This window comes from Tympanuchus pallidicinctus, unplaced genomic scaffold (genome assembly GCF_026119805.1).
Source record: "Tympanuchus pallidicinctus isolate F22 unplaced genomic scaffold, pur_lepc_1.0 scaffold3, whole genome shotgun sequence".
Taxonomy (NCBI): Eukaryota; Metazoa; Chordata; class Aves; order Galliformes; family Phasianidae; genus Tympanuchus; species Tympanuchus pallidicinctus.
The window spans coordinates 89902237-89921374 of record NW_026294747.1 but is presented as its reverse complement, the minus strand read 5'-3'; the positions used below and the strand labels follow the sequence as shown (position 1 = coordinate 89921374).

Here is a 19138-nt window from a genome sequence, read left to right as displayed (position 1 = left end):
GCTCTGTCAGGGAGGGAGGTTTTTTGTCACTTAAACAGATAGGAATCTATCTGTGTTACGACTAAGACAGCAATAATATTTACTCTTTCAAATTCAGCAGAAAGCCTGAGTCTCTCTCCTAGCCTTTAAGGGAAAGGAGGTAGTTTTCACGCTGCTTTTCTACCTTCAGTTAACTTAGAGATATTAAAGTGATGTTTATTCTTTACCCCTTTGTAGCAGACTATCTTTAAACCACAGGTGAAGTTATTTGAATGAAATGTGAGAGTGAAAGGTGGTTTTGACAAAAAAAAAGTTACATCTTAATGTATATTTGTAAGAGGGATAAAGAGTAAGTAAATGACATATTAACTCGTTCTGCATATTTATTTTCAGACTGTATTTCTGAAAGTGGAATTGGATGTCATTCTAAAAGGAGAACATGTTTACCAGCTCCATGTCCCAATACTAGTAACATCAGCCTATGGAATATCTTAAGAAACAACATAGGAAAGGATCTCTCCAAAGTGGCCATGCCTGTGGAATTGAATGAGCCACTTAACACCCTTCAGCGTCTCTGCGAGGAGCTGGAATACAGTGAGCTACTAGATAAAGCAGCTCATACAGCCAACCCATTTGAACGGATGGTAAACACTTAAGATTCTTAATAATAATCAGTACAACCAGAAGAGAGTACAATGTAAAAAAAAATAATAATAATCTGTCAAATACATGAAGGCATTCTACTCCATTTTTCTTTCCATCCAGCTGAGAAAGGCAGGCTCCAACATGTCTGTGTTTGTTTCCACTTTTTTCCAATTTCCACTGTTTTCCAATTTGTGTACCCACTAATTTTTATTCTGCCTAATTCCTTTTGCTTTGTTAAGGAAGTATATCTCCTGAAGTGCCTTATCCTGCAAGGTTAAGTGAAGTACAAGTTGAAATCTGGTTTGTATCTTTTCTTCCTCCTTCCTCTTCTAGTTTTCCAAGAAGAAAAACTTGGAGCAGAGGAGTGAACTATTATGCTTCTCTTATGAGTATGGAAATTACAATACTATATATCTTTATAATGTGAAATTGCCTAATCTGGAAGCAGTTCTCCATGGTAGATAGTGGGTCTTCCAGCCCTACCCTACTGTGATAGCTTTGTGTCAATTAAGTGAGCCCCATTTGTTTTATCAGCTGATTTTTTGTAATTCTGAAGATGCTACAAAGTGGTCAGAAACTCAAAACCAGGCACTGCTTATGTATGTTGATTACTATATTGATGTCATCTTCCACTACCATAGAATCCTGAATTTGGAATTTGATAGATAACAAGAGAAAATTTATTTCAGTTGTTTGCTTCTAGATTCACAAGAGTTACTTAATGTGTATGCCTATAAATAAAAGATTTTAAAGCTCACTACATTCTCTTAAATAGAAGAGATGGATTGTACCATACACTAAATTAAGTCTTCTGATCAATATTTCTTACTTTAAAATGAGACTATTAATGAATGTAATTAATTACATTATAAATACTGCTCAAAAAGAACTTGCTCCAACTCTACAAGGATCATAACTTTGTGTCTGTCCTTGGGATTTAGAGAGTGTAATACAATGGAGAGCATAGTAATGACAGCAAAATAGAAGGTCCTAGGTTGCAGCAGGTGAGGGTTTACTCAAATGCAATGGTCAGCATCACAGAGATAAAGGAAAACCACACTTACCTTTAGAAGGTCTCAACTATGCAGGGGTCTCTAGCAAGATACCCTTACCTCCACTGCCAACCTTGCTTGCACCTGTGTTCCCTTGGGTTGGTTCTGCTTTCCTACCAAGTGCTCAATTACTGCTTGGAGCCATGACTTAGCATTTCTGCTGCAGAGTGTGGCTGTTAATTTGTTCTTTGTATAGAACTCGGTTTTTGTTTTTGTTAAGAATAAGCGTTAAAAGAAAATGAACAGTAGGTCTTTGCATAGGAATGCAAATAAGTCTCTTCACTCCTTCCCACACCTAAGCATCTGGAAATTGAATTGGAACGTAGTATTCTTTGACTCTGAAAAACGCTTGAGGTAAAATTATTGTTAACTGTTGTATAGTAATTGCAACATTTTGCTTCAGAATAGCTCATTTATTAAGTCAGTTTCTGAATTTGTGAAAGGAACACACTACTCTCATAAAACATGGAAAAGGAAAAGAAAAGGAAGAAAAATGGTACAAGTTGCATTGAATGTAGCAAATTTTGTGAAAACTCTCACAGTATTTCCTGTGCCATATTTAGGGAAAGGATAGTGAGTAGATCCATAGAATAACAGACCATAACTGTAAAAGCCAATTACAATACAAAATCTGTCAGTGGTTTTTAAGTTTACTGCTTTCAATTCTGTGTGTTCCGAAATACTGAATTGTTTCAAACTGTTTTCAGAGACACTGTTTTCAGTCAAATAATTTGTGAAGTTTGATCCTATTAACTCTATCACTGGCCTCTTGAATGATTCATTGAAAACTGAAAAACTCTATAATGTATGAACTAATGCTTAACTCCCAGGAGGAGGCATACACATTTGTAGTCTGCAAATAATGGAAAAAAGAAATAGGTGATATCAGGATAAGGCCTTTGTTTATATTTTCTGTTAAGTCTGAATCTATTGGAAAAAAAAAGTGCATGATTGTGATAAAGTAATCAGAATTCTCTGTGTGTTATTTCCAGGTATATATAGCTGCGTTTGCAGTATCTGCATATGCATCCAGTTACTACCGAGCTGGAAGCAAGCCATTTAATCCTGTTCTTGGAGAAACCTATGAATGTATTCGTGAAGATAAGGGTTTCCAGTTCTTTGCAGAACAGGTACTGTATGCTGCAACATGTACTTTTGCTATTTGATAGACTACTCAATTCTGAATGCATGGCTGGTATCCCCCAGAGCTATAGCAAAATACATTACTCTGCATCACCTTACCCAGCAAAACTCAAGGGATGCTCTAGAATTATAAATGAAGGAAATGGCTTTGTTTATTGAGGAAAGGCAGCTAACGCTAGGATGGAATGTGGCAATCAGTCACTGACAGTCAGAAGCAAAGGCTTGGCAGGCTGTTACTCCAGTAACCAGGTAACTTGTTTAAGTTTCTCATTCTGAAATCTGATCGCTACAAAAGGCTTTATGTTCTTGTCATGTTCTTTTGTGTGCAATCGTTTAAAATTTTCATAACAAATTGTCTTTTTTACAGCAAATATTTCATTCACATGAGTTGATCAACCACCAGTATTTTCTATGCACCATGAATATTTATCCTCCCTGTCCAAATACTTTGTGGGCTAAGCCTGTCAAATCTGGTACCACAGCTTAGTAGCTGAAGGATGTATACAGCACATCAAGGTCTGAGTGTTGCTGAAAATAGCCTTCCTGTAGTATGGTTATTAAGCGTGGGTAAAAAATATATAATATTTGAACCAGTCCGGATACCAAAATTGCTAAGCTTGAGACATAAGTTAAAATGAGGTAGAATTTGAAGAATCTGGTTCCTGTCAGAATATAAGAAGGATTGAAAGCTGTCTTATTCTGTCTAGGCATTGCAACAAAAATTAGAAAATTAAAGTAGGCAAGGCTGTGCAGCCTAGAAATTTGATCAGTGAAAGCCTCGTAAGAGACTTCTATTATTAAATGAAAAGTGTTTTTGATGCACTTTGTACATCATGTTTTACAGAGGACAAGAAGCTGCACTATGTGATCTTTCCTTAGTCTAGGAAGTATCACAGACAAGTGAAAAAATAAGGAAAAAAAAGCAGAACAGTCAAAGCAAGAATCAAGTCTAAAGTTCAAGCAATGTGTCTGAATCTTTATTGTGTTTAGTTCTAAGTCACCAGTGTAACGTCAAATTGGAGTAGCAAAGCAGATAATAAAGTTTGGAACTTAGTTTAGTGTAAGTTTGAATTAAAGGAAAAGATTTTCCCCTAAGTATTAGACAAATCACTACAAAGGCTACTTTTCCTAAAGGAGATTTTTAAAATATGAGTGTTCTTGTTTTGTTAATAACTGTTGTTCAAATATGTGCAGTATGTAACATGAGTGGTAAAGTTTTACTGTATTATTATGGGGTGGAGGAATATTTGGAAGGGAGGGTGGTATAGGAGGAAAGAAATTTCATACAGCTTGCAAGCACTGAATATTTCTTTTTGCATCAGGAGCTCTTATTTATTGCTTGTTTGAGCAAGCATTTTGATGCTTGCTCTAGATAACTTGTTAGTGCAGGTACCATGTAACGTGTGAAATAGAGAAGTAGAATGTATAAAATTATAGAGATCTGTTCTGTTATTAGGATATGTTTAGAATAGCTCTACTTAGCTCCATGACCTTACTCTGGAATTATCACAGTTTAAGTGAGAGCCAAGTTTAACCTGGGAATTATAGTGACATCTGGGGTTAATCTGAACACAGTATGTAAGAGAGAGAGAGAGTGTTCTCTCAGTGGATTAGGGCATAGCTGAGAGTAATCAGTACTACTTTATTTCTTTTTTAACCATGTGAAGGTTGGTCAGGGAGAACTGCATAAAATAACAGATTTGCAAAATGAAACAAAGAAGAAAGTAAAACTGCATTCAAGTCATATGGGTGATTAAGAAATGAAATTCATAGTTGGAATTAGCAACTTGATTTGAAAATAAAAGTGTCTTTGTCAAAAGAACAGTAGTCGTTACACATCAAGGTGTTGGTCCTGGTCAGATTTTAGTCTTGTTCACCCAGAAGGGTGAATGTAGAGAGCTTTTGCTTTGTACAGTCACTTTATTATTTACTATTTTATTTGAACAGTATGCATAACATTTATTTATTTACTTACAATGCTCACTTTGTTGTTTCAGTCCTTGCATTGTTATGTATGTGCTGTTATTACCCAAAGCTGATAAAATGCAGTGTGTTTGATTAGAGCTTCACACAAAAAAAACTGGATGTGTCACTTGTGCAGGCTTAAAATTGCTAGATGGAATTTCATGGTTTTATTTCTCTAGCATTTGTCCCCTTCAGTGATGCTGATTGCTGTCCCACCCCATAGTCAGGGTTTAGTAAGGATCTACTATATAGAAGCATTTGGCCTTTTGGTTTTTGTTTTTTTGATTGGTAATTTCTACGTTTTTGCTGTCTTCTCAAAGCACATCTTCTGTTAAAATATAAATGAGGCTTTCAGATGAAGTGTAAATATTACATTAGAGACAATGTACAAAATCCGTGGTTAGATTTCTTTCAACAAACAAATTTACAGGCCTTTTAAACAGTGTTTGCCTTTTCTTTCAAGGCTTCCTAGGTCTCAGTACATTACAAATCCCACTGGCTCCCCCTTAAGGAAACAACTGCAAAAGGAAAGTAAATGTTCAAATTGTAAATGAATGAATTATATGAATAAATGAATGAAAAATAAAGGGAAAAAAAAAGGGGTAGAACAAAACAAAATTACTCTTCAGGGGTTAACATTTTTATCTTTGTTTTTTTCTTTCTTTCATGTCTTGCTATTAGGTCAGTCACCATCCACCTATTTCTGCATGCCATGCTGAATCTGTGAATTTTGCTTTTTGGCAAGGTAAATATACAGTATCATTTACTTTCACAGCCTTCATAATAATTGCACTGTATGTTTAACATGAAATATCCAGAAATAGGGAAAAGATGAATTTTTCTGCTTAAATCATAACAGAATGGCTATAAGAAATCCTTGGCTTACTGGTATTTTTTTTTACTTCGATCTTCTGCCATTACAATTATGTGCATGTATTCAAAATCTGTTAAATAATTTTCTTGGTTTTTTTGTTCATTTGTTTATTTTTGGTGAGAGGTTTGTTTACAAAAGGAGAGTTGTACCTCAAGATATTTATGAAGACAACCTAGAATGGAACTTGGAAAACTGTGCGTTGAATCCTGAGCCATGATAGATCTTGCAGTTCTGTTCTGAAAATAATTTCCAGAAATATGTATAACAGCAGGGACAGCACATTCACCGTGTCTGTCTCTTGTAGTATTATTATAGTGCATCAAATTTCATGCCGTTTCACTACTAACATTGTCTTCCAATAAATAGTGCAATGGAGCTTTGTTTGCTGTACAAATCTGGTGAAGATGTCAGCCAGTTAGAATACCTGAACAATCCAATATTTTTGGAGTGGACACAGGACATAACTATGCCTTTTAACTCAGTTAAAATCCTTTGCCCAGACTTCTGTCAGTTCGCTGTGTAGCATATTATAGCCTTTAATTCTATTAGGATCGGCTTTGCTGCCTTGATTAGAGCTATTACAGGTGGAATTGTATTGAACAGAAATTGCAGCTTTGTCATTAGTCTAACTCTTTGCTTTGTAAACAGATACAGAGCAAGAATCCTGTTCTTAGCTGAAAAGCAAAGATGACCAAAAATGTATCCATTTGCTTGTATATACAAGACTAGATAACAGCCTATCTCAAAAACTGAAGATACATTTCTTAAACAGATCTTGGAAAGCTAATGTCACTTAACTATTGTAATATGCACTCAGAGAACAAATTTGTTCTGTTAAAACAAGCACTGAGAGTCTGGTTGATTAGAGAGAGTCTGAGGTTCTGGTCCCAGTGACCCAGAAGACTCAGTCAGGGTGCAGCAGGGTTTGTTTTTGTTTGTTTTTTGTTGTGTTTCTGAATGTGTCCAGCTGAGCTTATTGGAGATCTAGACAATGATTTTTTTCTAATGTAAATGTAATCTGTAAATACCGTGGCCTCTTGTTACAGGGCTATATTAACTTATGTGGAAAGATCAACATTAAGTTAATCATAAAGGTATCTTGTCAACAAGATAAGTTCTGTCTGTGCAAACATCTGCCACTTATCATATAGTCTTCTCTGCTGAAAGGAGACAGCCCTCAGCTACATTGCTACAATAGTGCTGTCATTCCACCAGATACTGAGTGACCTTAGCTCCTGTTTCAACATAAGGACACTTATTTCAGAAACTCTTCTCCCTTACTTAGGAAACTAACACTACTTTTGTAGGACCTGCTTGCAAAGGACAATTGCATTGGAAGCTGTAGTTTGGTTTTCGTTCCATCTTAGCATCTTTTTGAGACTGGAGATGATTTTTTCCTTTATTGTCAAATGAATCTGTGAATAGAATTGGAGATGCTGGTGTCTTGTACAGCAAGGATACTATCTTGCAAGCACTAAAGTTACTGTCTGATTGTCTAGCCTAATTTAACTCCATACCCCTTATGCTGTGCTTCTCTGTCCATGTTTATTTCACTTTGAAGTGAATTGCTAATTTAACAGTTTCCTCAAGATATTTTTGTAAGTTTTCATTGAGATTTATCATCTTTTTTTGGAGGAAATGATGCGAGACTTGGGCAGTTCTTCTGATTCAGACCAGATTTTAAAAGGCCAATTAAACTTCCAGGGGAAGTCAGACTAAATCCCTACCTGATTTTCTGCCCTGTGGATGTTGGTAGTTGTTATATTTTTGTATTTGGAATCTTCTTTCTGGTTTTTGAAAATGTCTGCATTCATTCACTAGCATTAGGGAATGAAGCATTAAAGATGAATGTACACTGCCTACAGCTTATTTAAATTCCTCTCTTTTGAAAATGTTTTTAAGAGACGACTTTTAAAACTCTGGTGCTTTTCTATTTAAATAACCAGTAATATTTTGAATAAACACTTAATTGTTTGTAGCGTTATTTTGAACACTCCTTATTATGTTACACTTTGTTATTTTGTGTTTCTTAAAGTAGAGCCAAGATGTCTATAGATTCACGCATGCCAATGACTGAACCTGCCTTTTATTTTTTATTTCTTTTTCCCTCATCCTTTTTCAGATGTAAGATGGAAAAACAAATTCTGGGGAAAGTCCATGGAAATTGTTCCCATTGGTACAACACATGTAACTCTTCCAGCGTAAGTGCTGCGATCACGCGTTGCTGTTCACACACAGACAACATAGAGGCTCACCTGCACCGAAGCTCCATTTTTGCAGATGAGAACCTGTACTGTGCAGATGAGACCTTTGAAAGAATTGGTGATTAAGATTTAGTTTAAAAATAAAGAGGGGAGAAAAAAAAATAACAAAATGGAAGCTCTAAATCTTTCAAAGATCAAGCTGTACATCTTTCAAATGTTATAAAACCAATGATGAGATAAAAGCCATCAATTTCATATGCTTTGGTGAAAAAGCAAAGTTTGTATTTTCATACTTAGGTTCAATTTCAAGCTTAGTGCATTTTTTAGTTACATGGAAAAGCTGTGTGATAAAGGAAGCTGCAGGTGTTTTTTTTTTGTTTTTTTTTTTTGTTTTTTTGCTTGAATATGAATTTGAGGTTGGGAGGTTGTTGCTCTTTTGTGTCTACATTTGTACAGACCCTACCACTATGGGGTCTAGGTCTGTAGCTGAGGCTGACAGCTGTCCTCACTGCTGAAATAATTATTGTGACAAATAGCACCAATAGCATACCTAGTATTTATTATTCAAGGAAGTAAGCACTCACAACCACTATAGTTTAGGTTGATTTTTAAAAATAAAAATCTACAGTGCTCCTATGCTGGCTTGTCAAAGTGTCTGTTATAGATCAACAAATAGAATCACTCAAAAACTACCCTGTATCCAGCATAGTAACAGAAACACAGGTCTAAGGGTTAAGTATTGTTGTAATTAAATTTGTTTTCCAAAGAGTCTACAAATTTAATTATTCTGCCAAATTTAAGAAAGAAGAAAAACAACCCAATAAAGTATCCGAAAGGCAGTGTGTATAAAAGATATTGTGTTCTCTTGTTCGTAGTAGCTAGACTAAGCTGTGCATTCCAAGGTCTTTAGAATATGAGTGAAGGTTCAGAGGTAAAGTAACCTATGGATTAGCACCCATTATCCCCATTAGAGCTGATGAACTGGAAAATTTTCTGATTCACATGTGGTTTTCATGTGTTGTTTGTATCCCTGTGGAAAAAAATACTTGAATTGTTGCCATAGGCTTTACTAATAATAAACAGGTATTCAAGAATATAAAGGCTTTATTTAAAAAATTTGTTTTTGATATTTTTTTTTTCTTTTGAGTTCTCTTTGAATTTTTTTCAGAAGTTTATAAACTAGCTTAAACATGGCATAAGACTTCTCGTGTATCTATTTTGTTACAGTTTTAGAGACCATTTTGCATGGAACAAGGTGACATCTTGCATCCATAACATCTTAAGTGGGCAAAGATGGATTGAACACTATGGAGAGATCATCATCAAAAATCTTAATGACGACACTTGTTACTGCAAATTGACTTTCATAAAGGTGACTTTCAGTAACAGTAATTTTGGCAGTGTCCTATCCAGCAAACGCAGCAGGGGGTGGATGCTGTCTGCTGAAACTCAGTTCAACTGCTTACAAACTGTGTTTTCAGACAGTTCTGAAATTACCTGTGATTCTTTGAGAATTGTGAACTATAAATGAACTGCAGCTTACTAGGTAGAGCCAGGCAAGAAAGAAAAGCTTCTTTCTTGGAAGAAAGGAAGAAAATCACCCTTCATAGGTGATTCTAGATGAGACGCAGGGGAAAAAAATTAAGAGAGAAGGAAAGGAAGAAATATGATCAAAAACCTAGTCTATGTTTGACAAGAGAAGTAGACACAAGGTGTCCACTGAAAGAGATTTACCATACATCTCTTACTAATCCATTGGTATGTGCTATGTTGCATTCATCCAGCAGCTATGGAAACAGTGCTTACACAGGGTGTAAGCTTACAGTGCTTACACTTGCAGTGCATTTTTCTAGCCCCTCTGCAGGTGCTTGGAGGAGCCTAAGTGAGGAATTGTATTGTTCAAAGCTTTTTCCTCAGTATAATAAAGATAAATAGATAAAGATAATAAAGATAAAATAAAGATAAAGATAATAAAGATAAATAGATAAAGATAATATATCTTCTCTGGAGATGTTCAAGACCTGCCTGGATGCCTACCTGAGTGACCTGCTGTAGGAAACCTGCTTTGGCAGGGGGGTTGGACACGATGATCTCTGGAGGTCCCCTCCAACCCCTACAATTCTGTGATTCTGTGATAAGACATTGATATATAACTACCTCAAGAAATGCCCTCATCACTGAAATGGAAATTAACTTTTGGCAGTAGATAACTTCTTCAAGAAAAGAAAAATTAACTGAAAGCCTAAAATAATGCCAGAATTTCTAACCTGAGAAACAGTTTTGCTCAGCATTGTAAGAAACTTACCTAAACCTGAGTTTTCTGTATCTGTTTGCTGGAGCAAGGCTCTCCTTTTCGTTGCTTGTATCTGCATGGCTGCATGGTCTATCTGTAAGTACTTCAGCATGCCTGTGCACCATGGTGCACTCAGCAGCAGAAAGAAAGTGAGCATCATCATTTTCCTGCTCTTACTTTTTTTTTTGTGAATACTGTATGCTTTCTAAGAAGCATTAGAGTAATCTTTTTTGGTATTTTATTCCAAGCACAGTAATGTATTTTCAGAGTTGTAGTAGATTTTGGAGATGGAGAGACTGCTAGTTTATATATTCGATATTATAAATTGGCTAAAATGGAGGTCACTGTAACAGTTCCTTCTCTTCCTTTTCTGCAAATCTGGGGAGGATTTAGGTAACCAAATCAGGAATCAGTGTTATGTGTCATTGGACAAAGTTTAAGGTCAGCTGTGCTTCGCCTAGTGCTGCCCCTAACAAAGGAAGAATAGATACAATTCTCAACAGCCCATTTTAGTAGGCTAATTTATAGTTGTAATAACCGTAGTTCTTTATGTATGATACTGTAATGTGCACCTAAATGAATAGTTTTCAATTCAGAAAAAATACCATACAGCATGGCAATATCACTCTCACTTGATCTCTTGTGCGCTTTTTGATTCTAGGCAAAGTATTGGAATCCAAATGCACATGAGATCGAAGGCAGTGTCATGGATAAAACTGGGAATGTTGTGCATCGACTCTTTGGGAAGTGGCATGAAAGTTTGTACTGTGGGACAACTTCATCTCCAAATTGCATATGGAGAGCAAGTTAGTGACCAGAACGGCTGACATACAGAACTTAGAATATGCTTAAGAATATCTATTTTCTATTTTAATCTACCTAGTAGACCTCAACTTCTTATTGCAAAGAATATTAGAAGTTTTTCAAGGATTTAAAATTTAGACCAGAAAAATAAATCACTCAAATTATATTGGGAACTTAATCCCATGGCTTCCCATATTTTCCTCATTCTCCCTCCTTTTCATATCTGGCTATGAAGAAAGTATTGAGGACTCTAAAAGCAAAGAAGAAACAACAAACAAAAAAACCCACTTTATTTTGTGTGAACTATGGTGGTTTTCATGTATATTAAACTTTGGAAAATTGTGCACATAGCTCAGTTCCATAATGAGAACCATATCTGAAGTTTTTCCAAAACCTTGTGGGGTTTTACCTACTGAAGTTTGAAAAATCACTATGATTGTAGAATGTGTTTCATCACTGCTATGCTTTGACTCAACTTATTCCCCCTAAATTGAGGCCATGATTCAGAGGTTTTGAAAAAGACTGAGGGGAGTTTGGTGTTGTCCTTCTAAAGACAGTAACATTTAATTGGAATTCTAAATGTTCTTTTTTCTGCTGTAGATCCAATGCCTAAAGACTATGAACAGTGGTATGGATTTACTCAGTTTGCATTGGAGTTAAATGAACTGGACCTGCAAACAAGGTCACTGCTCCCATCCACTGACACACGCTTTAGACCAGACCAAAGGTAAGAAGTTTTTCCTCTTAAGTATCTTCCTCAAAATCTGCCCATTCACTTTATCCCTAAGCTTAGGCTACTTTGTTTAGATACCTGCAGAATGTTCCCATATCTACATTAATTCTGTATCTGAAACAGAATTTTAATCACTAATCAAGAGATGTCTAGTCATTATAGACCAGTGTTTTCTGGAACTGGTTTTGGATGCTCCAGTTTCTAGATAACTGTCTTTACAAAGATGTTACAGCTTTTCAGGGATTCTTTGTTGAGCATACTGTGTTTGAAGAACTGAAACCTCAGACTCTTGAAACTTCTTTCTGTGGAGGAATTCTACCATTGCTAATTTCTAGGGAAAAGAATCTAACACAAATATTACTTCAAGCTTGTTGTCAGTTACCTTTCCATAAGTGCTTTTTGGTAATGTAATTATTGTCTATAGATACAGTTTATCTTTTAAACACCAAGCTGTCTTCTGTAAATATTAGATTCTGGAGTTCTAGAGGACCTAACAAAAATAATGGACTGAAGCACTAATTATGTTTTTTATCACTGCTGGTGGTACAGGTTTCTAGAAGAAGGGAATATTGAAGCAGCTGAAATGCAAAAACAGAGAATTGAGCAGCTACAGAGAGAACGACGAAAGGTGCTGGAAGAAAACAATCTAGAGCATCAGCCTAGATTTTTCAGGTATTATATAATAATTTGTATATAACATCATTTATTGAAATGTTTACTATCGATCTGGTTCTGATCTGCCATAAAGAAGGCTCCAGGTTTTTCCAGGTTTCTTCCTTGTTCTTGATTTTTATACTGAAGCACTGCAGACTTAGTTAAGGAATACAGGATATGCTTTTTTATTACCACATCCCTGATTTTTTTGTTTTAAATTTTTGCTCCAAAGGGAAATGGTGTTTGGTCTCAGTCTGGGTTTGCCTGAGGAGTGAATGTAGCATCTTTGATTCTTTCAAGCAAGGTGAAGTGTGGGTGGTTTTAGCTTAATTAGCTCTGCTGAACCTTGAACTCGGTGGGACTGCCTTGTGCAGCAGGGCTGCTTTTGAACATTTCCCCCATCTAATGGCAAGAGAATTATGATTTAGAGGTCATTTTATTTCTTCCAGTTCTAAATCAATTAATAGGGGACTTCAGCTGTTGAAAGACAAGAATGAATGCTAGTGACAACACGGCCTTATGCCCTCCAGCTTCTCTGTTCAGGATGCAGTGAAAGAGTTAGACCCAAGATGAGTGCTGTATGGGCGAATGTGTCATAATTAACAGATCTGGGATACTAATTGTTTTTCTAGATAGACACAGTACTAATGAGGAGTAAGACTTGGAGAAACACAGAAATGTTTACAATAGATGCAAAAAGAAAATGGCTTAGACCTCTGCCTGTCTGAAGAGCTGGTGAGCTAATGAAATGGAGGCACGCTTTCCTTCCAGGAGGCTAAACAGACAGAAGAGAAGCAAGGTCTAGTACTATGTTATTGTATATTCACAATGAGGAATGTAAAGAAGGATGAGGATTTGAAAGCTGAGATTTGTGCTATATGTTTAAATAACAGAATAAAAAATATTATTACTGTATAGCAAAAATATGAGCAAGTATTAGAGTAGATGTGAATTAGGCATTTTGCTTTTTAGTAGTGATTTATTCCTTCAATAAATCACAAGTTCTGGTTTACTGAATAGATTAATTTGTTGTTTTTTTTTTTCAAAAATGCTGCACGCTACATTAAAAAGATTAGTGCATCCAGGGGTACAGCACATAGAATGATGAGCCTTGCTTCTTGATTGAGAGCTGTGTCTCTCCTTGTGTAACAGCTGTGGTGAGCCACCTTCAGAGAGGAAAAAGGAAACTTTCAGATTCCATCTCAGTCAGGACAGAGTCAATGACAGTTCAGGTTTAAAAAGGCATATTCTTACAGAAGCTTATGCAAAGCTGCCTGATGGCATTTGAGACCATGAAGTAAACCTGGAGCGCAGTTTTCAGTGCTAAGGACTGACACAGGAGAGCAAAACAAGGGCGTTTTGTATTTCCCCAAGACCCAAATCTACCAATTATCTTCACCAAGCTATATCGCCTTGTTTGAATGTTGTACTGAGCTTCATTGCATCTGGTTTATGGGCTGGATTAGGTATCTGTATGTAGTGCGTGCTACATTGCATCACACACCAAACACATAGAAAAGATAAGCTTTACGTTTAAAAAAGAACTGTTTAATCTTTGATAGGAAATCCAAAGATGACTCCTGGGTGAGCAATGGAACCTACATGGACCTTAGAAAAGAACCGGGTTTTTCCAAACTGGACAATCCTGTCCTCTGGTGAAAGAGGAGCCAAGTGAAGATATTCCATGCTGTACTCCTGGATCTGATTTTTAAAAAGTATATATATATATACTTTTGTATGTGTATATATATATACACACATATATTATATGTGTGTGGAGTGTGTATGTGTGCAAGTGTGCATATCTTCAGAACTGTGCTTGATTTAGAATCTGATAATTCATTTGTTTTCTCTACTCTGTTTCAATGATTGTTTGAATGTACAAATACCCTAACTTCTTTTTGTAAAATATTTAATAAATAGCACTGAATGAACAAGTAGAGGGAAAAGAAGAGCTTTTACACTACTTTCCCAATGTGTAGTAATGTCAGTTAAGAGTTAACTTATGCCTTATCGAGTTGCATTGAAGACAGTAGCATCAGCGTCTCCTAGCTGTGCTGAGAAACGAGCGTTAAGCCTTATGACTCCAACTGTAAGTAGGCTTCCACAGTTCAGTGAGTAATTCAGCTGTCTATGGACTGGTCTAAATTGCTAAAACAGATTATCAGCTGGTGCTGAAATCTGAGTACAATCTTTTGCTGCTTGTGGAAAAGATATTTAAATAAGCTTTTCTTTCTATTAGCTTTCTTACTAGCATTATTGGAAGGGGAAGTTCTGCAGTTACATCATAGAATCAAGTCATAAATATAAGCTGTGCCTGGCTAAAAGTAGTTCTAGAAAATCAGGAATCGCCAAAATTTTCCACTGAGAATCTTCAGATTTATAGTTGCCAACAGGGCACGAGGAGATCTTTTGTATATAATGTTTGAGCACTGTCTAAATGAAGCAGCTCTCTTTCTGCAGGAAGTAGTATGTATACAGAGCACGAAATCGTGTGCTTCCGTAGCTTCGTTTGTTTTTATTAACCTAAAAACTGCAACAGTAAAACTTTTTAAAATTAAGCAAACTAACTGATTGTTTTAAGCTGGAAATTTTTTCTTAGTATTTTGATATTTTCTACCTCTTAAGAAATAAATGACATATTTAAGATCTTATATTTAAAAAATGACCATCTGCCTTATGGAGAAATGTATGGAATCTCTGATCTTCCTCTGTTTGTTATATTTAGATAAACGTTCAAGTGTCTTGCACTAAATCAGTTGCATCTCTTTCCTGTAATTTTATACATTCAGATAGATTTGCGAAAGCACTAAGTCTCTGATTAAAATATAACAGGAAAAAAATGTAGCAGAAGTCTTGCTTTGAGTCAAGATTATAGTAATGGGCAGTATCTTTTTTTCCATGAAATCACAATGCTTTGTTCATTAACAGGATAATTTGCATTCCAACCTATCTGCAGTTCAAGCCTGACTCATGATTCTTCAAATCTGTTCTGTGTATCTGTGACTCTCTGTCATCAACACGGATTTCAGGTGCAGGTCAATGTCCACCACCACTCTTTTTTCTTACATACCATTTCAAAAAAATAAACCCTGTCTGTGATAAACATTGTTAACGTGAACTATGACTGGAACATCTGGACAGTGCATGGGTAAGAGTGATTGTTAGAAGGACAAGTAGCTTAGAAAAGCTTACAGCTTACTGTGTGCTGCTTTGTTCTAAAGAAAACCCATCAAAATTGATCAATATAATACTTGTAACATGAAGTAAATACTATGAAAACTTCCATTTTAAACCAAATCTGTGGTATCAATTTAGATGTATATTTAAGTTTTGCTTTCTGCTACCTTGAAGCTTCACTGTGTCCCAGGCAGATAAATGTTTTCTCACTGTTACTCACTTTGCTCAGGAACTCTGGGCTCACTATCATTTCTGTAATTTATCACCAAAAATGTTAGTATATTTTCTTATACTTCATGTGTCTTTTAAAAACTCAGCTAGCACTCCAGCAGCTTGCAACAAGGCATGTTTCAAGTCAGCATGAAAACAAAATCTGGGCTTTTATTCAGAAGGGAATCTTAACCTTTGGGAGCTGTTTGGCTTTTCAAGGAAAATGAAGGTCTCTTCATGACTTGAATCTTTCTTGTTTTATTCTTGTATTACCAAACTTGACACAGAAGTGAGTGGATATTTGTAATTATCGTTGTTGTTTGCAATTACCATCTATAACTAATAATTACATGCATTTAACAACAAAGGATGGTAAGAGAAAGGAGTGTAAAAATGCTTTTGAGAAAAGGAGTAACATTTGTGATGGATGCATTGACTTCTCATTGTCATATTTGGCAGCTGTTGTGATTATGGTCTGATCTGATTGCTGGTTTGCATTTTCTGTGAATGGAGTGGATTTCCCCATACTTTGTCATACGAACTAATAGTTAATAGCATTCAAATAAAGGGGCTAGGGACAAAGTTAACGAACTGTAATGCATTAAAGTCTGTGGGTGTTCAACAAAACTCATCTCATTTTGATGCTTGAGTCACAGTTTTTGAGAAATCCAACCGGCATTGTTTTCCTGTATCTTACAGTCTGAAATGTTTAAAAGACACTTAGTTAAAGACAAGGAGCAGTGAACTGGGAAGTGCCTTACAGAAAATTTTAGCAAAATTCCCTTATCAAGAAGGCAAACATCAGAATTTCACTATTTTCTTCAGTAAAATAATGCCCAAGATTATGCTAGGCTTATATCTGGTGTAACCAATGGTGAATGATCCTCTGGCCAATATTTCCAGCTGCAGTATAGTTGTCCCTGCCTATGTTTGTATGAAAGAGTTGAGTTTAATTGCTGAGCTTCTGTCAACTATATATTAAGAATTGGAAAGAAATTGTCTTGATGTTATTTCTGTGTATTTCTGTTTAAAAATATATTAATCATTCACAAACTTTAATATACTCTATAGTTATTCTTGGTGAAATATGAAATTTGGTTTTCCCCAAATAACTTCCATTTTCTTTCAGCAATGCACTAGGAGATCTGTTGTGTTTAGTAACTGACATTTCTACCCTGAGTGGTAGAAATAAAGTATTAGATGACTGACTGCTTTCTTTCCTGCACAGCAGTGATTCCCAAACTGTACCACTCAGTGCATCAATCTTAAGATTTCCTGAGGACCATTGCCTCCTGTTTTAACACTTACTTGATGACTTTGTAAGCATTGCTTAAGATACTGTGGGGGGACAGTTTGAGCACTACTCATCTAGCTCTCTCCTTCTCTGTGCACCCCTTCACAGAGCAAAAAGCTCACTACAAATTTACATCAACGTAATGGAACAGCTCATGCCTTCAAGTGTTACGACACTGACTCAGTTTTCAAATTGCACAGCAAAGAGAGAAAAGGTCATAGGGAAATAGTGTTTAGAGAGACAGAAACCCACAGCTGTACTTCCAGATTTACAGGCTTGAACATTTTGTGCAAAGTTTGGTATTAAAAAACAACAGTTTAACTTGCTTAGGACACTACTCTTGGTAGTACAAAGTGCTGTATAGACTGAGTGGATGTAGTGTGTGCCATTCATCATTGCATTCTTTTTTAATCTTTCCTCTCTGATATATGCTTTGTGTTAATTTGCCTGTATTAATCTATTTTTTGGGTGCTTTTGAAGTACAGATCCAGTCAAGTACTTAGGTTCTTCATACAGAGCTTGGATAATCTACATTTATGCATGACTTGTACTCCTTTGAAGGATCTGAAGCTGGCTCTTGGGGGAGGTGGTGGTTGCAGACACAGTCACCTTATTATTTGGTAGCTTACTGGTTAGTGTCCCTGCAAGAGTTCCAGGCTGTTGAGATGAGGTCATTGGACAGAAAGGAACACAAAGGAATATACAACCAGAGGCAGCTATGGGGCTAGGGCTGTTCTTGAATTAAAAAACGAAATATCTGCCCTTCAATTTCCCTCAGCTGTTTACACTGCTTTTAGGTCCCTCACATCTAAAGGTCCTTATTCAATGTCCTATTTTCTCTTTATTAAAAAGAAAATCCTGGAAAGTAGTAGAACATCCCATTCTGACAAGCTTTTAAATGACAAAACAGTTACTTTTTTCCTATAAACATCGTGGCCTATTTCTGTACTTTTCCTTTGGCTGCAAACAGGACTTTCGCAGGCTGGCACTCTGGTGTCAGACCACAGCCTGGTAACGGTGCAGCTCAATCTGCTCAGCGTACTCCGAGTTAATGTGCTTGCATCTGCTTTTGTGTAAGTCTGTTCTATTATGTCTCTGGATGACCAACTTTTCAGAGCTGAAAATTTTGTTTTGTTCAGTTTTTGTATGTAGCTCCTAGGAAGCGGGGGCATGCTGAAGAGGAATACAAAACCTGGACTGCCACACCTACGTAAGAGTGAAGGGTGAAATCCATCTTCACATAACTGAGTACAGCCTGCATGAGCTGGAGTGGGAGGTGCTATTCAAAGGAGTGATGCTCAAATGGAAGGCTCTTTAGATTAGGTATGTTTTCATTCATGGATTCTGCATACTATAAATAAACTCATCTTTTCTATCTTCTAGCTGCTGGTGGGTGCAACTCAGTCCATCAGCTGGAGTTAAGGACTTGCAAATCTTATCTGGCTTATCTATTAAAACTTAGTAAATGCTGTAATTTACCACCAAACACATTATTGTGCTGCTCTGTTCTTTGATGCTGTTCTTGCTGTAGTTTTTGAAAGCAATAAGAGAAATTTCCCACATAAATAGTTGCTGTATGTTAAAAAAATATTTTAAGTGATTCTTTTTCTTATATATACAAGTCGTCAATTAGATGTTACTGCTGTATAAAACAAAACTGTATTACAACTTACGGGAAAGTTTTGGAGATTGATCCAATAGAAATTATGAGCTCTTTCACCTTCACATGTCTGGGGTGATGGTGAAAATATTTGGTATTCTTGAGAACTGTATTTATGTTGAGTGTTTTACTTGTTCCAGTACTGGAAAAACATGCCACATGTATGAGGTATTACATATGCGGTGCTGCTAAATACTGACGTTGTTGTGTGTTTCGATAGAGCGTTAATGATTTTGGGATGAAGAAAGTTATCTTCTGTGTTAGGATGGCCACCAGCTTTCAGATTTTTGAGAAAATTTTCTGTAGTCATCATAGTTCCTGTTTTCTGCTTCACTTAACGCAAAAATTTGTAATAATGTTGGAGCACCTTGATGCACAATTTCATTTACATTTTTGTCTCTGTAACCAATTTAGTTGGATGTTAATAAATCATACTTGAAAAAGGCCA

General features: G+C 36.1%; 1 protein-coding gene across 14 annotated transcripts in view; it reads left to right on the top strand.

The window, feature by feature from the left end:
• The window catches only part of OSBPL3 (oxysterol binding protein like 3), an 88200-nt gene extending 69062 nt beyond the window's left edge, over positions 1-19138 (top strand). For all 14 annotated transcript variants that reach the window (XM_052693545.1, XM_052693543.1, XM_052693544.1 and 11 more), the window contains 9 exons: positions 373-623; positions 2669-2806; positions 5466-5529; positions 7781-7859; positions 9090-9234; positions 10817-10961; positions 11560-11686; positions 12242-12364; positions 13909-19138. In XM_052693545.1, the coding sequence (XP_052549505.1) occupies positions 373-623; positions 2669-2806; positions 5466-5529; positions 7781-7859; positions 9090-9234; positions 10817-10961; positions 11560-11686; positions 12242-12364; positions 13909-14005 (1169 nt within the window). In that variant the 3' untranslated portion in view covers positions 14006-19138. The remainder of the gene's footprint in view (positions 1-372; positions 624-2668; positions 2807-5465; positions 5530-7780; positions 7860-9089; positions 9235-10816; positions 10962-11559; positions 11687-12241; positions 12365-13908) is intronic.